Source organism: Centropristis striata, chromosome 14 (assembly GCF_030273125.1).
Source record: "Centropristis striata isolate RG_2023a ecotype Rhode Island chromosome 14, C.striata_1.0, whole genome shotgun sequence".
Classification (NCBI taxonomy): Eukaryota; Metazoa; Chordata; class Actinopteri; order Perciformes; family Serranidae; genus Centropristis; species Centropristis striata.
In genome coordinates, this window is record NC_081530.1 from 2,776,662 (window position 1) to 2,790,495 (window position 13,834).

The 13,834-nt window shown below is 38.2% G+C and overlaps 1 protein-coding gene across 1 annotated transcript; it reads left to right on the forward strand.

The window, feature by feature from the left end:
* The first annotated feature begins 3,358 nt into the window (after positions 1–3,358).
* Positions 3,359–11,423, forward strand: LOC131984652 (sodium-dependent neutral amino acid transporter B(0)AT1-like). Its single transcript, XM_059349553.1, has 13 exons — positions 3,359–3,375; positions 3,992–4,262; positions 6,623–6,763; positions 6,847–6,984; positions 7,073–7,254; positions 7,343–7,453; positions 7,540–7,652; positions 7,763–7,891; positions 9,241–9,397; positions 9,559–9,763; positions 9,897–10,056; positions 10,954–11,116; positions 11,228–11,423. The coding sequence occupies exons 2-13, from the start codon at positions 4,064–4,066 to the stop codon at positions 11,366–11,368; spliced, it is 1,839 nt and encodes a 612-aa protein (XP_059205536.1). The 5' UTR covers positions 3,359–3,375; positions 3,992–4,063; the 3' UTR covers positions 11,369–11,423.
* The last annotated feature ends 2,411 nt before the right edge of the window (positions 11,424–13,834 follow it).

Consider the following 13,834-nt stretch of genomic DNA (forward strand, 5'->3'; position numbering starts at 1 on the left):
TGTAACTCATCAATAGTTCCATGAGTTAATTTCACTAATTCCACTGACATTAGAGGAGTTGAGAGAATCTACATGTTCAGTAACATATCACTATGAAATATATGAGAACAATTCAATCCAAGAGTGCCTTAAATCTGCATTCTTTCTAACGGCCAGCAGGGACCGATTTCATTGGTTGCAAACCCAGGTCAGATTGCATAGAAGTCTATGAGACCTTAATAACCAAGTTAGCTAGCTTGTAAATAGCTTAATTCTCTTCCAAATATGGTCACTTCTGGCTCCAAAAATCCAAGATGGCAGCAGCCAATAACCAAGACAGCGACAATTTGCCAAACTCACAGCTTCAAAAGAGAAGACTGCAAACCAATAGGTGACACTTTAACAGTTCAAGATTTTTGCTAATGGCACTGTACTCAGCTTGGCTACTAATGGGATATCAGCCGAGCAGGTCTATGAAACTAAATTACTCGGTGTTAGATTAGATAATTTACAGCCTTTTTCTTATCAGATTGAGTGCAGGGTTTCCTTGATGAGAAGGGCATTGCCATGTTAAGGAAGTGTTATGACAAACACACTTCTGCTGAGTCATTCAGTCAATAAACAAATAAAACTGCTAATTTTATTGTTCCTTCTGTGCTATGTGTGTTTGATGCATAAACAATGACCATGGCTAACTGTGGAGGCTAAATTAAAATGTAGTCTTCCGTTATTCTTGTTATTTGTAGCACAACACACTTCATTTGTGAAAAAAAATAGTATCTACCAATTGATTTTTTTGCACTGCTGGTGCCTAGTCCACAAACAAATTGTATCATGAAAACTGTTCTTTATGCAGCCTTTTCTGCTGGAATATGCTCCAAAGCACTATCAGATAGACATTTCGTTTTCCTAAAGCAAAAATGGCTAAATCTAACATAAATACTGTTTGTTTTTGCTGATTTTAATTGAATTCATTTTTTCAGATATATTTATTTGCTGCTGTGTATTTGGTAAAGATTGTTTTTGTCCCCGCTCTAGTTTTATATGTAGAGACATATTTTCCAATCCTTACATTTGACTTAGATTTTTATTTTTTTATTAAAAATAATAATAATAATAATAATAATAATAATAATAATAATGATAATAATAACAATAATAATAATAATAATAATAATAGATTTTATTATACTTTATGATTGAAACTGTTTGTCTTGTTATTATTATTTTTGTGTGATACATAGGACAACCTCTTTATAGAAGCTAATGGGGACCAAATAAAGAATAAAGAATCTATAACCGTGTGCTCCAAGTCCTATCACCCAAGCAGTCCCTCATTCACTTTGCTTTGAATTGAATGAAAATGTAACTATTGACTCCCTTCTATTGATTTGGGAATATGCAGCCTGTAAGCACAAAACTGAAACAATAAAGGTCTAAAACTGGAGTTCAACATAAGGAATCCTCAAGGTAGGGCCTCAAGATTAGATAATAAAGCAGGGGCCACCTTAGGGCCCTTATCAGCTTGTTTGGTAGAGTACTAAGCACTGAATCAAAACAAAGATGCAAACAGATAAGCAAAACTAGTTGACACAGCAAGGCTGGAATGTTTCTGGAATTCTACAGTGACAACACTTTAATTTAATGTTTAAATCTGTTGCACCAAGAGAACATTCCTCATCTGACTTCCTGGTTGAAAGGTCTTTATCCCTGTGATGCAAATCTCTTTGTTATTGTTTTTGTTCCATATTAGTTATCTATTGTGTTTTGGAAAATAAATATTAATGACATACTTCAGATTTGGGATGGTTATAAATGTTATTTACAGGTTTTTCAATGGTTTCTTAACTATTGTATTGATACACTCACCATGTAAGCTTTTGGACACAAAGGTTCTGATCAAATCAAAAGGTAATTGAATGAAATGAACCAATGGCTTCCTTCTTACTTGTGTCCACCTGGCTTAGACCACACCCATCTTTGAACTCTGTCTTCAATGTGAATCATGACACACCATTAACATTTTGTGACTGCATCTTGCATGGCAGTAAAGCTATCACATATAAATATAAACACCTACAAAAGTGATCAAAACCACCTCTGTGATAGCTACCATCACGAAACTCTCCAGGGCCACATGTTGCCATGCTGACTCACACAAAACACCTGCACACAAACACTCACAAGGTGAAAACAATACCAACCACACAATGTGGTATGTGGTAATGATAACATACAGCTCTAGTAATCTTGCGTACCATCTTGTATCAAATGTGGCATCCAATATGGATGACTTGCATTTAGAAGCAATAGAAGTTCTATCTGCCATGCTGCTCCTGAATCAGCTGTTTCAGGACACTCTATCCCATTCTTATTCTGCACTTATTCTGTTTTGGCATTCTGTGGCATTGACATGATGGTTCCAGTGTTTTACTGCAACATGAATGCAGATATACACTCACAGGCTACTTTATTAGCTAGTAAGGTCTTCCTAATAAAGTGGCGGTGTGGTCTTCAGCTGCTGTAACCTATCTGCTACAAGGTTGGACGCCTTGTGCGTTTAGAAGATGCTCTTCTTCATACCTTGGTTGTATCAAGTGCTTATTTGAGTTACTGTTGCTTTTTTATCATCTGGAGCCAGTCTGTTCATTCTCCTCTGACCTCTGGCATCAACAAGACATTTAGGCCCACTGGATATTCTCTCTTTTACCGACCATTCTCTGTAAACCCTAGAGATGATTGTGTGTGAAAATCCCAGTCAATCAGCTTTTTGTGAGATACTCAGACCAACAACCATGCCATGCTTAAAGTCACTTAAACCACCTTTCTTCCCCATTTTGATGATCTCTTTGAACTACAGCAGATCGTCTTCACCATGTCTACATGCTTAATACATTGAGTTGCTGCCATGTGATTTGCTGATTAGATATCTGCGTTAAGGAGCAGCTGAACAGGTGTACCTAATAAAGTGGCGGGTGTGTGTATTGCCCTGCTGGCAGCTTGCTTCATGTGTGTTCAATCTAGCCCTAGATGATTGACGAGGTGCACCTGGAAAGTATCACGCATAGGGTGACTCATCCTACATGTCTCATCTTACACTGATGAAAGTCCAACATGTGCTGAAATGTTGCATTTTTGCACTGTAATGTATTGAATGGAAATATTTTTTAAAAATTACTGTATTTGTACATTTTTTGGTCTCTGCGTACATGTCCTCCTTGCTGCACAATGCTCATAAATCCAGTTGCATTAGTGCAGGTGCACATGTCCTTATATAATATTCTTGGAGCAACAACTTTGCTCAGGATTCTTGTTGTCCTCATTAATGCATGCACCTCACGGTTATCTGTCCCATTATCAGCCTCAGGGCCACACCATTATACTACTGGGAAAAAGGTGAAGTGCTTCCTGAAGCATGTTGTTTAAACCCAGGAGCTGACTACTGTGCCATTGTCTATTTGTATAATGTTTGACTAAACTGAATGACTGAACACAACAGGTCACAGTTTTATATCACTGGGCACCTGGACAGAAAATACTAAAATCTAGTACTTGACTGTTTATTTACAGTAATTCACATTCAGATTTTTACTAGGGAACAAAGCTTAAGACAGAGGTGTGGCTTTGGTTTTCTGCCACTGAAATGATGGAAAAATACAATGTAACAGTAAAGTCAAATTCCTTTAGGTAGTGTTATCTTCCTTAATAAAATTCTTTGAAAAAGTAGCACCTCATAGTTGTATTTGTATTGCAAAGGAGGACCTCAGGGACACGCAATATCACGACAATGGGAGAGTGAGATTCAAATTAGAGTACACACTGTGACAGTAAATGCAAATCCAGGATCCTTTTGCTATGACGGGATGGTGCTAACTTGTCATTCATGTTTAATGTTTGATTAAACTCAATGACTGAATGGTAGTATAAAAACAGAAATGCAGAGTGTGCATTGGCTAATCTGCCGACTCCACCAGATAAAGAAAAAGATCATAAACTTTTTCCAACATTACAGAGTGCATACACTGAGCCCTCACATTGTATTCAAAGAACGGCCGTGTAACATCGTTGCTTCAGTGGGATCACCATGAGACTGCTAATTCCTAACCCAGGACTGGAAGACCGGATCCTTTCCCATGAGGATCTGACCAGGATGGAGAAGGAGGATGCCGGGGACAGGCCCAAGTGGGACAACAAAGCCCAGTACATCCTCACCTGTGTGGGCTTCTGCATTGGGATTGGAAATGTGTGGCGATTTCCTTACTTGTGTCAAAGTCATGGAGGAGGTAAGCCCGGACTCAAATGGGAAATGTGCACATTGCAAAAAAGGAGTGTCTAAAAACAAGATAAAATGATCTTGCTGCATGGACAGATAATTTCACTTGACAAGATTTCTTGAATTAAGATTGTTAAATCTAGAAATAAGCATGTTGAGCACTTGAAATAAGAAATTTACTCTTAAGACAAGATAAATTATCTAACACTTCTAAATCTAAGTTCTTTTATTTTGGTAAGAAATAAATAATTTGCAGTGCATCAATGATTAAGCTCTCTATGGACTGTTCTTAAATGATTGTTTGACAAAGTGGTTGAGTTACTAAGGACTGCCCTGTAATGTTTCCCTGAGGGGCTTATTGTAGTGGTGCAGAATTAGTGTAAAAAGGCCAATGGTGATATTAGATATCTGAACTGTGAATCCTTTCACTTTCAAAACAATAACCTGTCCTTTGTGTTTCATTTTCAAAAAGGGCTGTGTTAAGTGAGTCATTATGCATGTGAATTGCATCGATTTCTACATCTTGTATATAAGTATTTTTGATTAAATGTTCAAGCCTTTTTCACATTCACAACATGGATGGTAGTCATAGGAAAGATTATGAAGGTTGAAAATTCTGAGAGGGTACCTTGCTAAGTTGTTAGCGTGTGTTTGTTTAGAATAGATTTCAGCAACTTAAACTACAATACACATCTCAAAAAAAAGTTGCCAGGGGGGACTAATAAGATTGCAGAAAGAATTTCATTGATTGTTCTAGTGGGATATTTGTTTTCACAAAAAATAAAGAAATATTCATGTGTGCATTAATTCCTTCATCCCAGCTCCAAATAGTAATATAAGACAAAACAGACTATGGCAATACTGAGACTGCTGTGTATCGGACTCAGACTTTCAGGTCGTGCTGTTGCCTGAATGCCCAGAGCTCTCTAAAAGGGTTTTACAGAGCCAGTCAGCTGTAAAACAATGGCGTACAAATCTGGACCTAAATGTGAACACTGTGAACACATGCAGTATTAATAAACGAAACTGTCTTTTTGTAAAAGTATGCACTGGATGCATAATACCAGCCCGCATCTAAAATGAATAACCCCAGCAACAGGGACACAGCCAAAGCCTTTGCTTACAATTTATTACAATCATTTACAACACTGAGTGTAGTTCTTTAATATCTCATCCTCTGAACACCACAGGATGGTGGAAGAAGTACACTGCCCCTCTGAACTTACTGATATTTTTTTATCACAGATAAGAGATCATCTTATTTGCCGCTATGCGCTATTCACCTTGCTACTTCAGGCTGCAGCCGACTGTACACGTCCTATCATTAGTTCATGAATATCTTGATATTGATTTGTGGACAATGACATGACTGGCTAGGTAGCTAGTGTGAAGGAAATTTGGTGTCTCCTGCATAGTGAGACATGAAGTAGGCAGCGACCTACTTGGTATTCAAGACACAAAGCCTGCTGGGAACTCATTCTTTGAACTCAACTTTTCGAACACCATGACTGAGGGGAACGTGTTGACGAGTAGGCTCTGTCCTGATGTGATGTATAGGGCAGGAAAATAGGGACATATTGAGGTTTACTGAACAATCAATGCTGGGAACTACAACAGACATAAGTCGAGCGGTGTATGGGACTTTGTTGTAGTGTAAAAGAGCCATTCGGGATTGTGCGGTGTATGGAACACGAATGTGCTAATAAAACTTGCTGAGTATTGAGTGCTTTGTGTTTGGCCAGCTCACCCATTAACTTAGTGCAGTTGTCAAAATTGCCACGACACTAGTCTTGTTGGTAAACTGACTGTCAAATTATATTTACCGTCTCAACTGTACGGAATCTTAGTGACTTTGAATCTTGCTAGCATAATGTTAGCTTTCTTGCTAGCATAATGTTAGCCAAAGGGTTCTACAACCTAAGTGGACTAGAAATATTTCCTGTTGCCAAGTCGTATCTAAGGTCAGACCCATTTGCATGAGGAGTGAACAACATTTGCATTGCTCAAGAACCATACAGTAATGATTGTTGTAGGCATCAGTCAAACACTTGGGATTAATGACACCTTGTCCTGCATTGTCCTTTACTTAACAAAGTGGACACAGAGATTAGGAGTTAAATTAATAGTACCGCTTTAGCACAAAATTTAGTGAATGGGAAAACTTCATGCTCTTAGAGGCACAGTACAGATATAGCAGATAAAGGCAAACCAGCTATCTAGATGGCCCTACAGGTGCCAGCATCCTGCAGCAACACACCACAGCAGAGCAAGAAAGGCAGGCAGATTACTTCACAAGCAGGGCCAAGTGGGACTGAGTCAAAAAGGCTCATGACAAATGTATAATGGCACAACTTATCATACATTTTTCAGGTGCCTTTTTGATTCCCTATCTCATCCTGCTGGTGCTGGAAGGAATGCCTCTCCTGCTGATGGAGTTTGCTATCGGCCAGCGTCTCAGGAAAGGCAGCGTGGGAGTGTGGAGGACTATCAACCCTTATCTTACTGGTGTTGGTAAGTGAAATAGGCTGTGGGACTATTTATTCAAAGAAGAGGCAACAAAAAGCGCCAATGGTTAATGATTTTCCCTTACTCAGGTATAGCCTCCATGCTGGTTTCCTTATTGATCGGACTGTACTACAACACCTTAATAGCCTGGATCATGTGGTATCTCTTCAATTCCTTTCAAGGTCCACTACCTTGGACCCAATGTCCCCTCAATGACAATGGGACAGGTATTTGAACATATATACAGCGATATACAGAGATACTCATTAAAACTCTACTCTAACAATTACAGAGGATTGTCTCTTGCCCCTTCAGAATTTGTATCAGAGTGCCAACGGAGCTCCCCCGTGGATTATTATTTTTACAGAGTGACTCTGAATACTACGACCTCTATAGCTGACTCAGGAGGAATCCACTGGCCCATAGTACTCTGCCTGCTAGCTGCCTGGTCAGCCATGTGTGTCTGCTACATACGGGGGATCGGCACTTCGGGCAAGGTTTGTAAAACCTTCAGTTAAACAATATGCTTTCTAGAATTACGACTGTCACAATGATTCAATGTTTTCCTTTTCGTCTTGAACTCAGGCAGTGTACGTCACAGCCATCCTGCCTTACATCGTCCTGGCCATCTTCCTGATCCGAGGACTGACTCTTAAAGGTTCCCTGAGTGGAATAGAGTTCCTCTTCACACCAGACGTATGTTTCACATCCGAATAATTGAGATAAAAAGGAAAGTCAATTATAAATCTAGCCGCATTATAATTTACACCTCACCCCTGCAGGTTGAGGAGTTAAAAAATCCACAAACTTGGCTGGATGCAGGTGCCCAGGTCTTTTATTCCTTTAGCTTAGCTTGGGGAGGCCTCATCTCATTCTCAAGCTACAACCCTGTTCAGTAAGAAACATTTATATAAGCAGTTCAGTTTTAGCTCACTATAGAATATAATAACCAGTCTTAGACATGTTGTGCCCTGATTATTTTGCCTTTGTCTTTGTTTTCACAAGCAACAACTGCCAACAAGATGCTATGATCCTGACAGCTGTAACTGGCCTCACCTCAATCTATGCTGCCACAGTCACCTACTCCATCATCGGCTTCAGGGCCACAGAGAAATATGACAACTGTATCAGTGAGTGAGTAGTCACAAGATTTGGGTATGAGCATTTTTGTAACAGAGTCACCCTAAAAAAAATTGCCCTCAACAAGACATTTTTTGTCAACGAAATGTTGCAATTAACTTTCATGAAATGAAAACACATTTAAAAGGGTCAAAGTTTGAGGAGGAAGACACAGACAACACCATACGCATTGCTTTGTCGTTATCTTGGTTGACATGTCACCATGGTAGCAATTTGTTAATCACAAGGTAGCCACAGCATACTCTGCTTTATTAGGGCCATGGGGCAATCGCACCGAGCATTGGTCCCATACAGCAATAGCTGTAGGAACCATGCTATGGATTTTTTCTTCTTCCAAAATTTTGCATTGAAATGAATGGGACGGCCAAAAAAAATGAGCGAAAAAGAACAATAATTGGAGATTTTTTAAACGTCTACTTCTCCGGCATAATTTCACCTAGAGACTCCATTTAAACTTTAAACAGTAGACACAAGTCTTGTGTATCGGTGTATTAATCCACGTTTCGATAGGTCATATAGTTTTTTATCAATCCCTGTTCAATGACCATGATCATTTTTGGAGAAATTCTGAGATTATAATGGGTGTGTGTTGCACGGAATGTTCGTGCCACAGTGTGTGACATCATCGCCAGAGTGTAGAGGGAGAGAAAAAATTGTTAAAAAATAAATTTGAAAACTACGCTCCAGGCCGCAAATTCCACTCTACAGAAATAATTTATACATAGAAACGTAGGAAAATTAGTCTTCTCACTCACAATCCTCTGGTAAAGCTGTCAGAGTTATAGTTTGGGCGTAGGATGCACAGATGCACCACCAACACCACCAACAGCCTCATTGGCTCCCATATTAAAAACGCAGGAAGATTTCTGAAAAAGGGAGATGGAACATTTTTTTTAGATCGCTCTAACAACATGACTTTGCTGATCCCTTGACTTCTCTTCAAGAATCACTAACATTTGTGGTTTCAGTGAAATGTCTTTACAACTATTGGACTGATGTGTTACATCTAGTACAGGTATTAATCTCCGACGGGATAATTAAATGGTGTGGTGGGTATCCATGGTCTAACTTGGCTGTTGACTAGAACAATGAAATCTTACAAAGATCTGCACTGAGATAAACTATCCAGTTTCTGACCAAGTAAGACTGCTGAAGTCTCTCAAGCTATATTTAAGAAAGCAAAGTTGCATGGTAGATGACCATAATAGCAAGGAGTATTAACTCTTTCACTGTACATGTGGGCATGTGGATATTGTATATCAATAGACTTGAAAAATCTGAATACCTTTCATGTAATTTCCAGTTATGCAGGGTTACTAATCTGTGACATATTTTCTCCCCAGTAACATCTTGACTTTATTAAATGCATTCAACCTTCCTGAAGACAGCATCACTCCAGACAACTATGAGTCAGCCTTTAAACATCTCAACAGCTCCTCTCATGATATTGTTCTTGGATTGGACATCAAAACATGTGACATGCAGAAACTTCTCAGTGATGTAAATATATTGATACACATCTATTTTCATTTATAAAAGAACAATGTGCAATATTAAATATAAATGTTGCCATTTGATGCATTGTACCAGAGTTAGCTTGATGCTAATTTACATCTGCAGTATCAGAGTCCATATTTTTGCTCCTACTTGTGTTTGTGCAGGGAGTGGAGGGAACAGGTCTGGCCTTCATTGTGTTCACAGAAGCCATCACCAAGATGCCTGGTTCTCCAGTTTGGTCTGTCCTCTTTTTCGTCATGCTCCTCTGCTTGGGAATCTCCACCCTGTTTGGCAACATTGAGGGAGTGGTGGTCCCATTAAAAGACCTGAATATGTTACCAAAAAAATGGCCCCAAGAAGCACTGACTGGTATTCTGTTATGTATTTAAAACAATCATTGACAAACATTGACTTTGCAACATAAGATGAATTTGTTTTATAAAGAAAGATTTCCTGATTTTTGTTCTAACACCTCTCTTGTTTTTGTGCTTGTGTGTTTCAGGAGTAACATGTGCTGTCGCCTTCATCATCTGCCTCCTGTTTGCACAGAATTCAGGGATTTATTGGGTAACTCTCTTTGACAACTTTGCTGGATCAGTTCCACTTCTGGTCATTGGACTGGTTGAGATGATAGCTGTTGTTTACATCTACGGCATAGACAGGTCAGTGCTTATTCAAACTATTTTAGTCACATGATGAATGTTTGCTTTGTCTTGATATTCTCTGTAAAATAACCTTACAGCATTTGCTGCATCATACTTTGCAAGGTATTGAGCAGAACTTTATGGAGAAGGCCAACCTATTTAACCCTTTATCAGGCGAAGAACTATATTTGGTAACTTCAGTGGACATCAAAATGGGGTTGAAAAAAAAATAGCAAATTTACTAGATTTAAGTGGCAAATCTACAAGAAAAAAAGTTGCAGATATACGAGATTTAAAGTGGCAAATCTACAAGAAAAAACTGCAGATTTATGAGATTTAAAGTGGCAAATTTGTGCGAAAAAAGTTGCAGATTTACAAGATTTAAAGTGGCAAATTTGTGCGAAAAAAGTCGCAGATTTACGAGATTTAAAGTGGTGAATCTGCGAGAAAAAAGTTGCTTTTTTCCTCACTTCTTTCTCGTAAATCTGTGACTTTTTTCGCACAGATTTGCCACTTTAAATCTCTTAAATCTGCAACTTTTTTTCTTGTAGATTTGCCATTTTAAATCTCGTAAGTCTGTGACCTTTTTCGCGCAGATTTGCCACCTTAAATCTCTTAAATCTGCGACTTTTTTTCTTGTAGATTTGCGTTTTAAATCTCATAAATCTGTGACCTTTTTCGTGCAGATTTGCCACTTTAAATCTCTTAAATCTGCGACTTTTTCTCTTGTAGATCCGCCACTTTAATCTAGTAAATTTGCAACTTTTTTCTCGAAATATTTTTATATTGGATATCCACTGAAGTTACCAAATACGGTTCTTCGCCTGATAAAGGGTTAAGTCCTGTGTACCAGGAATGACTTTGAGACATATTTGAAAACTTTTCCAAACTAATTAAAACCCTCTTGTGTGGCAGGTTCAATGAGGACTTGGAGTTCATGGTGGGACATAAGCCAGGCATCTTCTGGCAGGTTTCATGGAGGGTCGTTAGTCCACTCATAGTTCTGGTTATTTTAGTTTTCTACCTGGTGACACAAGTCCAAAAAGAGCTCACCTACTCAGTCTGGGATCCCAACTCTGTAAGCACACAAGTTCATAAAGTAATCTGTGTTCTGATGCATCATTGAAAACTCAACATGTTGATAGTGCAGCTAAAATGGCAACCAACAATACAATGTTTTTGTTTGCAGAAGGAGTTCCCGTCTCTGGCATCAGTACCGTACCCTTCATGGATCAATGCAATTATCTTTCTGTTGGCCGGAATTCCCAGTCTGGCAGTGCCTCTATATGCATTATGTAGACTGGTCTATGTTTGCTGCAAGAAAAAATAACATCTAGAGAAGGAATTGGCCAAATTTAATAAATTAAGAACATGTATAAATAAACTATATATATTATATAAAGGCATTTAAGATTATTTAATCTGTTGTGTTGTTTTGTCTACAAAAAATATTTTGCTTTTTTGCTGTAAACTCAATGATATAACTATACTGTGAAAAAACACATAAATGCTGGTGTTAATATTGATATTATGGCCAAATGTATTACAATGGGAATTTTATTGGTTCAACACACCCTCTACTGTTTTATTCAAAACCCTTCCTCCTGGCCCCCTTTTAAGCCCCTTTCCCACTTTTTTTTATATTTTTTAAAGTATCCAGTGGGTGGAGTTAGGCTTAAACCTGGGGGTGAAGTTACATTTTAAATTAGTACCATGTTTTTATATCTACGCACAAGCAATGAGAAGAGGACAAGTCATGTTCAGACTTTTGTCTTGGTTTCTACTGGAACATCTTTTCATGCTTTAACCCATTGAAGCCTGGAAAGCGGATATGTCGTTTTGTAGTATTTGTATAAGCTCTCAAATACTTTTTGAATTTCATTTCTATCTGCTACAGAGGCTGAAAAGTCTATTATTTAGTAGAAGCATTGACACTTCTGTTGAATTTCCAGAAAAACTTCAGGTTTTAGGGGCTTATTTTAAAATCGCCCAGAGGTTTTACAGGCGTTTTAGGCCTCAATGGGTTAATGTTCATGCACACTCTGCCTGAAATGGTCCCTATTTATGAAATCTGATGAAATCAGAGCTTCTGTGATTGACCATGTTCTTGTCCATGGTATGAGCATGAGGGAGGCGGGACAAATGGTACAACCAAACATCAGTAGATTCACTGTGTCCACCAGAATCCCAAGATTTAGAGAAGAGAACAGGTAATTACCTTTTTTGACATTATAGTACAGTATGTAAATGTTGACAGCAATTACTGTATGACATATTACATACTGTACCACAGTATACTGTAAGTAAATATATGTTTCAGTACATCACTGTACCAATGTATTGTAATGGAGGGTTGGTCTGTTTGTAGGCCTAGTATTTCATGTATATTTTTTGCAACATGCATTTAGCCTACAGTGAACAATGAACATGTATTTCTCCAGTTTCACGTCCTGAACATTGTGTTTTCTATTTTTCTATGTAGTGTTTAGTGACTGCTCAGCAGTGTTTTGACTGACTTTGATTTTGATTAACTCGGGGCACGATTTGACAACATGGTTCAGTTTTGAGCACAGATTTAACTGTTTTAAGGTGAACGTTTGGTTTTGCAAGAAGAGTTTGAGGTTTTGTGAATGTAGCTTGAAAATTGGGTTTTTGTGTTCACAGTTTAGAGAAAAGGAGAGCAGCTTTCAAGAAATGTGTCTTAGCAATCAAGAAAAATTGTATATGTTCCCTCACATCATCAGCCAGAAGTGTGATCAATTTTGAGTTGTTGTGTTCAAGTGGTGACACTTGTGCTTTAATTGTGTTTGACTTTTGTCACCTGTGCTCACCATTATGCAGCACGGGTGCATCACAATGAAAATGTGTTGGCAAGTTGTGTCCAAACAGGTGAAAAGTGCTTCTGGTTTTGCTAAAAGAGTGATTGATTCAATCAATCAGTGGGTTCAGGCAACTGAGCATTTGCTTCAGACAATAGGGTTTAGTGTTTTAGCAATTGAGAAAAACTGTAGTACCTGTTTCTTTTCAGTTTTAAATAAATGCTGCTTTGTAATGGCCAATGGTGAGAAAGAGTTTTTCAGTTGTTGTAGGCATATATCTGTAAAAAAAAAAAAATGTTCCATTAGGTCTTCATTTCCTCAAATGATCAAATGAAAACTTTTCTGTCAGTTCTTGTTAAGTTCTTGCAATTTTTTTCCAATAAAAAATATTTTGGTCATATCAAAATGTAACATAATTTACATCCATTTTACTCATGGCTTTAGGATATTTATATATTACTGTATATTGTCTCTGTGGTGTGTTTAAGAGAAAGTTTTAATTATAGACATGAAGATGTTTCTGAAGATGTAGAGCAGCAAACTATCCACCAGAGGGAGACCTCACACTGACAGAGAGGCAATAAGGCCAGCTGAACCAGATCGAACAAAGCACAGCACATCAGAGGCAAATAACTCAGCAGGTGATGAGTTTTGGAAGTTATGAGTTACGTTTAACTCCAGAGAACCGATGGCTGGCGGCTGTGATACTGAAAGAGCAGATCAGATCACAGAAAGAGCTTTGGTTAAGAAATCCACCATTAGAAGTGTCCTCCTGGTCTGATTTTTTAAAAGCAAGGACATCTACTAACTGCAGCACCAGAAGAGCCAGGTTTTTGAGAAGAAAATTGTGGAGCCACTACAAAAGGAGCAAAAGTAATACAGGAAAAAACAAGTCGCTTCAAAGACCTTCTGAACTGACTCAAGTTATTAAATGACAACTTCCTGCAGGTGGCGCTATTATCAACACAAAACAGGAA